Here is a 10,653-nt window from a genome sequence, read left to right as displayed (position 1 = left end):
CTGATTTTAAGAAAGGCATTGATGTTTATGGTTAGGTACATTTGTGCAACCATTGTGCTTTTTTTTGCGAATGCGCTTTTGTTAAATCATCCCCCCTTTTGGCGAAGCAGGTAGTGATTCGATGATAAATTAATAGGCACCGCACTGATTATATGCAATGCAGGACAAGCTAGTTAACCTAGTAATTTCATCAACCATGTGTAGTTAACTAGTGATTATGTGAAGATAGATTGTTTTTTGTAAGATAAGTTTAATATTCGCTAGCAACTTACCTTGGCTCCTTGCTGCACTCACGAAACAGGTGGTGCAATGTAATCGGCCATAATCGATGTCCAAAAATTGGCACAGGTATCGTAGGGATTGGACCAAAACGCAGCGGGAATGTGTAAACTCATCTTCTTATTTTATTAAAGAAGGAAAACAAAAGAAACACGTATACAAAAACAACAAACGACAATAAACAGTCCCGTCAGGTGCACGAACACAAAACAGGAAATAACTACTCACAAATCCCATAGAAAAAACACCCCTCTTAAATAGGACCTTTAATTAGAAGCAACGAGGAGCAGCTGCTTCCAATTGAAGGTCAACCCAATAAACACCACATAGAAATAGACATACTAGAACTAACATAGAAATAGACTAACAAGAACATAGCCCAACAAACCCCGAAACACTAAACAAACACCCCCTGCCACGCCCTGACCAAACTACAATAACAAACAATCTATTTTACTGGTCAGGACGTGACAAAAATGCAGATTACCGATTGTTACAAAAACTTGAAATCGGCCCCAATTAATCGGCCATGCCGATTAATCGGTCGACCTCTACTTTCAAGGAAAATAATACACAAAAGGTACGTGAAGACCTCTCATATTGCTAACCTTACTACAATGGCAGTAAATATTTTTGAGAATTCGACAACTCATAATGAAAGGAAACGTTATTAATATCACACCTTTTTCTTAAGTGAATGGTTTCACACACTATCTGCCTGAGAACAGCGTTATTCTTCACTATTTACATTGCATGCAGTGTACCAGTGTAGGTTCCGTCCCTCTCTTCGCCCCAACCCGGGCTCAAACCAGAGACCCTTGAACACATCAACAACTGACACCCACGAAGCATCGTTACCCATCGCGCCACAAAAGCGCAAGGGGAACAACCACTTCAGGTCTCAGAGCGAGTGACGTCACTGATTGAAACGCTATTAGCGCGCACCACCGTAGCCATTTCACATCGGTTACAGCAGCATGAGTGAGGTTGATGGAAACTACAATTTCACTTTGTCACAGAAACACAATTACCCCAGCCATTAACACATTGGTTGCTGTAGTTTCATTCACCTCAGTCGATCTACAAGCACATTAGCTATACTTTTTTGTTGTTGTTGCAGTTTTACAGCTTATTTCCTGCAATTCTATACATTTTGCCATAGGGTGAGGAGAAATGTTGGCCGTTTTAAAGCTAATTTCCTGCGATTCTACACATTTTGCCATGACATGACATTTTGTTAAGATAAATAAATGAGGGACTCTGGAGATCAGCGCCCCTGGGCAGCCCCCACTGATGACTTGTTTTTGTTATTCCAAAAAATAAGGTCCAGACCTCAGTGTCCTCATACTGTATGTAGCTAAACCCTGTTGACAGACTATAATCAAAGACTGTACAGTATGAACATACTGGGGACTTCTATTGGAGAAGCAGTTTTAGCCTATCACGCTTGAAGGCGATGTCCAGACCGACTTTGGCTAACTAAACTCATGCGTAGAAACGGTTGTTTCGCGCCGAACTGCGAATGTGCAGGCCGTCAAATCAAAGGCACTTGTTCGATATAAAAAGGTGTCAGCTTGTCACTTTCACGAGTTTGGAGTAATGACATGTTCTACTACTTAAGACATATGCCACCAATCTAGGCTGTGCCTTTAGATTTCGAAAGTATTTTTATGTGAATAAACAGAACACTAGGATCTAGATACTAAATGGTTTGTCTTTATTTCATCACAGTTTCTTTCTCTGTTGATTTGCTTGAATAGAGAGCATTGTGAAATTCACACACTAACACACACACACACACACACACACACACACACACACGGGAGTATACCTCTTTCTCTCTAGAGCCGATGTCACTCACACGAAGAAACCTGGAAGCAATTTCTGTTGCAGATGATAGTAGCAAGTGCCATGATCTCAAGCAATTTTGCAGATACACGAAGCAATTCAAACGCGATTGAAATTGCCTCAAGAAGCAACCCAGATGCAACTCTGTTGCCAGCAACAACATATGCGTACAGGTTGCTTCGTGTGACATCGGCTTTATCATCAGACAACATTTAGTTAACAGAGAATGAATAGCAGCCTTGTAGACCAATCAGATGATATCTCTACACATGAGAAACATTACAACTTCCTGTATTCCGAGGCCAACAAAGTGAAAGTGACGTGGATGAAACGTGTAGAGAGGAATCGTCGCAGTCAATTGACTGTTGTACCTGTGTGACCAGACTGAAATGACAGTGCTCTATGTTGGTGTCCCGTTCCACATGTGGTTGAGTAGACTATATAAGCAGCGCAATGCAAACCAGTCGTATAAATCACTGTGAGCTGCTGTATACCCCTGCAGAAGTGTTTGAAGAGCGAGATTGGATGCTGCAGATTTCATTCCTTTCGGATTATTTGAAAAAGCAAAACATATTTTTTAGCAATAATGGGTGTTATGGTTTCGCAACTCTTCTCTCGTTTCTTCGAGAAAAAACAGATGAGAATTCTGATGGGTAAGACTTATTTGCTATTTTGTTAATGTCATTATTATTACAATGTTGCAATATTTGTACAATGTTACAATGTATTTGTTACAATGTGTTATAACATTTATTTTGTTTGATTGATTTTACATAGGCCTATATTATATGCATATTATTAATATTACATCGGTTTTAAAATGATCCATATTGTTCCTACAGTTGGGTTAGATGCTGCAGGGAAGACCACAGTCCTGTACAAACTAAAACTTGGAGAAGTTGTCACTACTATCCCCACTATTGGTAAACATTGATTGATATATATAGGCTATATCCGATGATTGACATCTTTTGCTTCTCATATGTATTTGACCCAGGACTGCTAGATAGAGCATAGCTGAATGTCTTTTGTGCTGATCACCATAGGGTTCAATGTGGAGACGGTTGAGTACAAGAACATCAGCTTCACGGTGTGGGATGTAGGTGGTCAGCACGTCATCAGACCTCTGTGGAAGCATTACTACCAGAACACTCAGGTAGTACTAACCCTAACACTCTCAACTAACCCTAACCCTCTCAACTAACCCTAACCCTCTCAACTAACCCCAACATCCTGAACTAACCCTAACCCCAACAGCCTTAACTAACTCTGACAACCTCATCTACCAGCCTCAACTAACCCTAACAGCCTCAACTAACCCCAACATCCTCAACTAACCCTAACCCTCTCAACTAACCCCAACATCCTCAACTAACCATAACACTCTCAACTGACCCCAACATCCTCAACTAACCCTAACCCCAACAGCCTTAACTAACTCTGACAACCTCATCTACCAGCCTCAACTAACCCTAACCCTCTCAACTAACCCCAAAAGCCTCAACTAACCCTAACCCCAACATCCTTAACTAACTCTGACAACCTTATCTACCAGCCTTAACTAACCATAACAGCCTCAACTAACCCCAACATCCTCAACTAACCCTAACCCTCTCAACTAACCCCAACAGCCTCAACTAACTCTGACAACCTCATCTACCAGCCTCAACTAACCCTAACCCTCTCAACTAACCCCAACATCCTCAACTAACCCTAACCCCAACAGCCTTAACTAACTCTGACAACCTTATCTACCAGCCTCAACTAACCATAACAGCCTCAACTAACCCCAACATCCTCAACTAACCCTAACCCTCTCTACTAACCCCAACAGCCTCAACTAACTCTGACAACCTCATCTACCAGCCTCAACTAACCCTAACACTCTCAACTAACCCCAACATCCTCAACTAACCCTAACCCTCTCAACTAACCCCAACAGCCTCAACTAACTCTGACAACCTCATCTACCAGCCTCAACTAACCCTAACACTCTCAACTAACCCCAACATCCTCAACTAACCCTAACCCCAACAGCCTCAACTAACTCTGACAACCTCATCTACCAGCCTCAACTAACCCTAACAGCCTCAACTAACCCTAACCCTAACAGCCTCACCTAACCCCAACAGCCTCAGCTAACCCCAACAGCCTCAACTAACCCTAACAGCCTCACCTAACCCCAACAGCCTCAACTAACCCTAACATGCTCAACTAACCCTAACAGTCTCAACTAACACTAACAGTCTCAACTAACCCGAACATCCTCAACTAACCCTAACACTCTCAACTAACCCGAACATCCTCAACTAAACCTAACCCCAACATCCTCAACTAACCCTAACCCCAACAGCCTCAACTAACTCTGACAACCTCATCTACCAGCCTCAACTAACCCTAACACTCTCAACTAACCCCAACATCCTCAACTAACCCTAACCCTCTCAACTAACCCCAACATCCTCAACTAACCCTAACCCCAACAGCCTCCACTAACTCTGACAACGTCATCTACCAGCCTCAACTAACCCTAACACTCTCAACTAACCCCAACATCCTCAACTAACCCTAACCCTCTCAACTAACCCCAACATCCTCAACTAACCCTAACCCCAACAGCCTTAACTAACTCTGACAACCTCATCTACCATTCTCAACTAACCCTAACAGGCTCAACTAACCCTAACAGCCTCAACTAACCCTAACCCTAACAGCCTCACCTAACCCCAACAGCCTCAGCTAAGCCTAACCCTAACAACCTCAACTAACCCTAACAGCCTCATATAAGCCTAACCCTAATAAACCTCAACTAACACCCTCAACTAACCCTAACAGCCTCACTTAAACACTCAGGTATTCTTACCCTAATAGCCTTAACTATTGGATCCATTTCAAATCCAGTCAATTCAGAAAATGAACTCAAATTCCAATTCCAATTTTCCTCATTCCTTAAAAGCATGTGTCTGTGTTCCAATGTCTTCATCCAGGGTCTTATATTTGTGGTAGACAGCAACGATCCTGAGAGGATAAATGACGCCTCAGAGGAACTACAGAACATGGTGAGTCACCTGTCCTTCCATTAATCTTTCCACACTTTCCTATAGCAACTCTTAAGTTTGCTCTTGGCCACCAGAGAGGAGCGTAGTAACGGTATAATGGTATCTTTCTGATTCCCTACGAGGAATGTAATAATACAGTAATATGACTGTTCTAATAGAGATAGGAGCGAGTGTTTACCTGTTTAATGTGGCTGTTCTGATTCCCTGTGTTTTGTGTTATTGATCCTCCACACACGATGCAACATTACAGAGAAAAGTGTAATAACTCAGTCAGTACTGTGGCTGTTCTGATTCCCTGTGTTCTTTGCTGTTGACCCACAGCTTGAAGAGGACCAGTTGAGAGATGTAGTTCTGCTGGTGTTCGCCAACAAACAGGACCTTCCCAACGCCATGTCTGTCAGTGACATCACAAATAAACTGGGACTGAGAAAACTACAACAGAATACTCCTGTAAGAATGACCATCTAGAATCTCTAAGGTTTCGCGAGCCAATTCTAACTAGCGTTAGCGCAATGACTGGAAGTCTATGGTATCTACTAGCATGCTAGCTGTTACCATGCTAGCAGTTACCTTAGACTTTCAGTCATTGCGCTAACACTAGTTAGCAATTGCGCTAATGCTAATGAGCAACTTTCTTCAAACTGCATGCAAAGACATACAGTTGAAGTCGGAAGTTTACATACACTTAGGTTGGAGTCATTAAAACTGGTTTTTCAACCACTCCACAAATTTCTTGTTGACAAACTATAGTTTTGGCAAGTCGGTTAGGACATCTACTTTGTGCATGACAGAAGTCATTTTTCCAACAATTGTTTACAGACAGATTATTTCACTTATAATTCACTGTATCACAATTCCAGTGGGTCAGAAGTTACATACACTAAGTTGTCTGTGCCTTTAAACAGCTTGGACAATTCCAGAAAATGATGTCATGGCTTTAGAAGCTTCTGATAGGCTAATTGACTTCATTTGAGGTGTACCTGTGGATGTATTTCAAGGCCTACCTTCAAACTCAGTGCCTCTTTTCTTGACATCATGGGAAAATCAAAAGAAATCAGCTAAGACCTAAAAAAAAAATTTGTAGACCTCAACAAGTCTGGTTTGTCCTTGGGAGCAATTTCCAAATGCCTGAATGTACCATGTTCATCTGTACAAACAATAGTACGCAAGTATAAACACCATGGGACCACGCAGCGTCATAACGCTCATGAAGGAGACGCGTTCTGTCTCCTAGAGATGAACGTACTTTGGTGTGAAAAGTGCAAATCAATCCCAGAACAACAGCAAAGGACCTTGTGAAGATGCTGGAAGAAACAGGTACAAAAGTATCTATATCCACAGTAAAACGAGTCCTATATCGACATAACCTGAAAGGCCGCTCAGCAAGGAAGAAGCCACTGCTCCAAAACCGCCATAAAAAAGCCAGACTACGGTTTGCAACTGCACATGAGGACAAAGATCGTGCTTTTTGGAGAAATGTCCTCTGGCCTGATGAAACAAAAATATAACTTTTTGGCCATAATGACCATCGTTATGTTTGGAGGAAAAAGGGGAAGGCTTGCAAGCCAAAGAACACCATCCCAACTGTGAAGCACGGGGTGGCAGCATCATGTTGTGGGGTGCTTTAATGCAGGTCGGGATTGGTGCACCTCACAAAATACATGGCAACATGAGGAAGGAAAATTATGTGGACAGCCAGAAGAGGACTGGCCACCCCTCATAGCCTGGTTCCTCTCTAGGTTTCTTCCTAGGTTCTGGCCTTTCTAGGGAGTTTTTCCTAGCCACCGTGCTTCTACATCTGCATTGCTTGCTGTTTGGGGTTTTAGGCTGGGTTTCTGTACAGCACTTTGTGACATCAGCTGATGTAAGAAGGGCTTTACAAATAAATTTGATTGATTGAGATGTTGCTCCGGTGAACAGGTCAGGGTTCCATAGCTGAGGGCAGAACAGTTGAAACTGGAGCAGCAGTATGACCAGGTGGACTGGGGACAGCAAGGAGCCATCAGGCCAGGTAGTCCTGAGGCATGGTCCAAGGGCTCAGGCTCTCCGAGAGAGAGAAAGGAAGAAAGAGAGAAAAAAAGAGAGAGAAAGAGAGAGAATTAGAGAGAGCATACTTACATTCACACAGGACACCGGATAAGACAGGAGAAATACTCCAGATATAACAGACTGACCCTGGCCCCCCGACACATAAACTACTGCAGCATAAATACTGGAGGCTGAGACAGGAGGGGTCGGGAGACACTGTGGCCCCGTCCGACGATACCCCCGGACAGGGACAAACAGGCAGGATATAACTCTACCCACTTTGCCAAAGCACAGCCCCCACACCACTAGAGGGATATCTTCAAACACCAACTTACCATCCTGAGACAAGGCTGAGTATAGCCCACAAAGATTTCCCCTGCGGCACGAACCCAAGATGGGGGTGCCAACCCGGACATCAGTCAGGAAGGAACTCAAGACATCAGTCAGGAAGTTAAAGCTTGGTCACAAATGGGTCTTCCAAATGGACAATGACCCCAAGCATACTTCCAAAGTTGTGGCAAAATGGCTTAAGGACAACAAAGTCAAGGTATTGGAGTACCTATCACAAAGCCCTGACCTCAATCCTATAGAAAATTTGTGGGCAGACCTGAAAAAGCATGTGTGAGCAAGGAGGCCTACAAACCTAACTCAGTTACACCAGCTCTGTCAGGAGGAATGGGCCAAAATTCACCCAACTTATTCTGGGAAGCTTGTGGAAGGCTACCCAAAACGTTTGACCTAAGTTAAACAATTTAAAGGCAATGCTACCAAATACTATTTGAGTGTATGTAAACTTCTGACCCACTGGGAATGTGATGAAAGAAATAAAAGCTGAAAGAAATAATTCTCTCTAATATTATTCTGACATTTCACATTCTTAAAATAAAGTGGTGATCCTAACTGACCTTAGACAGGGGATTTTTACTAGGATTAAATGTCAGGAATTGTGAAAAACTGAGTTTAAATGTATTTGGCTGAGGAGAATGTGAACTTCCGACTTCAAATGTAAAAATGGTGTCCATGAGTTCATCTGATTCTGGGAGTAGATAAAGGGCGTCATTCCCAAAATCCTGATGTATCCCTTTAAATGTCGAATACTACAACTCGCCTTGGATTGAATCCCTGCCCAGATTTGCTAAATAATGCACTCTGATTGTTTGTCATCTCAGTGGTTTGTCCAGGCTACCTGTTAATGACTGACTGTTTGTCCTCTCTCCTCAGTGGTATGTCCAGGCTACCTGTGCGACCCAGGGTTCAGGTCTGTTGGAGGGACTGGACTGGTTGGCTGACCAGCTTTCCAAGCGCTAACTAGCTGAGTTGGCTCTGTGGCGAAGTTACCCCTAGGTACAGGTCTAGGATCAACTTCCCCTCCCCCGATCATAACCTTAACCATTAGTGGGGGAAATGTAAAACTGACCCAAGATCAGTGTCTAGGAGCAACTTTACCCTATAACAGCTGAGCCGAGCCCTCCTTAAGAACGACCAGAACACAACGTTTACTCAAGGACAACCATACTATCAGAACAAAACTTAGAAGTGGCTTTCTGAAAAGTTTTCGTTTCCAATTCTTTTTTTGTAATGCACTTTAATGTATTGCACATATTGTAACTTGGAAAGTTATATAAAATATATATATTTTAAATTATCACTGAGTGACTGTAAGCAGATTCTTTATCAACACCCCTGTATTTATTTCCTGACTTCCAATTCCTCACTACCTCTAATAAAATCATGGTGTGTAAATGTATCTGCAGTTGTTTTATTTGTGGGTTTTGTTTCAGTAATTTCCTTTGTCGTCACTGAAGGGTCTGTGTAATGGAGACAAAGACTAAAACTGAACGGGGACATGTTTGCGAACATTAGAAAAAGTTTACGTTTAAACTTTGTCTCCTTCTCAAAATGTGCATCAGCCAATTAAAATCGTTGAAATAGTTGCACATGATCACACGCTATATGTTAGCTGCTACCATCAGATAACCTGGCAGATTTAGCCAGAGAGGAACAGGTTAAGAGAGAAGCCCAAAATATAGCTCCCTCCAGCAGGTGACGTTTTTAATTTTTTTCGCCCACCAAGTAAGGACTTTTTGTATGGCGGTCAATGAGTGTCTCATTTAAGCAAAAACTCAAATGTATGGCTTATTTGCTTCGTGAGGTTTATTTAATTGAATAGAAGTTTTACGATGCTTAAGTTGTTACGGGTGTACTGATATAACTAGGACACATGACATCCCTGCAACTTTGAGAAAAAAAAAACTTTATATCGGAGTAATTCTTTGAATGATGGCGCCGGAGAGGAAGGCTGCCGTCTTATCGGCTCTTAACCAACAATAACTTGTTTTGTACATAATGTTGCTGCTACCGTCTCTTATGACCGAAAAGAGCTTCTGGACATCAGAACTGCATTTTCTCACCTCAAACTGGATGAAAAGTTCTTCTTTAATGAGTCGGACGGGAGGGATATAATACAGACACCCGACCAGGCCTAGATCCCCGTTATTCGCTGGAGAAGGAAACGCAGATTTCGCGGAAAGAGATCAAGGTGCCTTGTGAGGATCAGGTGACGAGTGGCTTATCTCCCATGCCTTCCATCCTGCTAGCTAACGTTCAATCGCTGGAAAATAAATGGGACGAAATGAAAGCAGGTTTATCCTACCAACGGGACATTAAAAACTGTAATATCTTATGTTTCACCGAGTTGTGGCTGAACGACAACATTAAGAACATACAGCTGGTGGGTTATTCACTCTATTGGCACGACAGAACAGCAGCCTCTGGTAAGACACGGGGCGGGGGCCTATGCATTTCTGTATACAACAACTGGTGCACAATATCTATCTCATCATAACCTGTAGACCACACTATCTACCTAGAGAGTTTTCATCTATATTTTTAATAGCTATTTACATTCCACCACAGACCGCTGCTGGCACTAAAACCACACTCAATGAGCTGTATACAGCTATAAGCAAACAGGAAAAGGTCATCCAGAGGTGGCGCTCCTAGTGGCCGGGGACTTTAATGCAGGGAAACTTAAATCAGTTTTACCTCATTTCTATCAGCATGTTAAATATGCACCAGAGGGAAAACAATTATAGACCACCTTTACTCCACACACAGAGACGCGTACAAAGCTCTCCCTTGCCCCCCATTTGGCAAATCTGACCATAATTATATCCTCCTGATTCCTGCTTACAAGCAAAAATTAAAGCAGGAAGCACCAGTGACTCGGTCTATAAAAAAGTGGTCAGATGAAGCAGATGCTAAGCTACAGGACAGTTTTGCTTGCACAGACTGGAATATGTTCCGGGATTCTTCCAATGGCATTGAGGAGTACACCACATCAGTCACTGGCTTTATCAGTGCATTTACAAGTGCATTGAGGACTTCGTCCCCACAGTGACTGTACGTACATACCCTAACCAGAAGCCATGGATTACAG

General features: G+C 42.6%; 1 protein-coding gene across 1 annotated transcript; it reads left to right on the top strand.

The window, feature by feature from the left end:
• Positions 1 to 2,431: 2,431 nt before the first annotated feature.
• Positions 2,432 to 8,961, top strand: LOC106609174 (ADP-ribosylation factor 4). Its single transcript, XM_045723648.1, has 6 exons — positions 2,432 to 2,780; positions 2,970 to 3,050; positions 3,174 to 3,283; positions 5,115 to 5,186; positions 5,508 to 5,636; positions 8,436 to 8,961. Exons 1-6 carry the CDS (start codon positions 2,714 to 2,716, stop codon positions 8,520 to 8,522), a joined length of 546 nt encoding a protein of 181 aa, XP_045579604.1. The 5' UTR covers positions 2,432 to 2,713; the 3' UTR covers positions 8,523 to 8,961.
• Positions 8,962 to 10,653: the final 1,692 nt, after the last annotated feature.

This window comes from Salmo salar, chromosome ssa01 (genome assembly GCF_905237065.1).
Source record: "Salmo salar chromosome ssa01, Ssal_v3.1, whole genome shotgun sequence".
Lineage (NCBI taxonomy): Eukaryota > Metazoa > Chordata > Actinopteri > Salmoniformes > Salmonidae > Salmo > Salmo salar.
The sequence above is the reverse complement of the archived record's forward strand: the minus strand, read 5'-3'. Positions and strand labels throughout refer to the sequence as shown.

Coding starts and splice junctions, on each gene's coding strand:
- LOC106609174 (XM_045723648.1), top strand. CDS start 2,714: ATGGGTGTTATGGTTTCGCAACTCTTCTCTCGTTTCTTCGAGAAAAAA. Junction 3,284..5,114: donor ATTACTACCAGAACACTCAG/GTAGTACTAACC, acceptor GTCTTCATCCAG/GGTCTTATATTTGTGGTAGA. Junction 5,637..8,435: donor AACTACAACAGAATACTCCT/GTAAGAATGACC, acceptor CTCTCTCCTCAG/TGGTATGTCCAGGCTACCTG.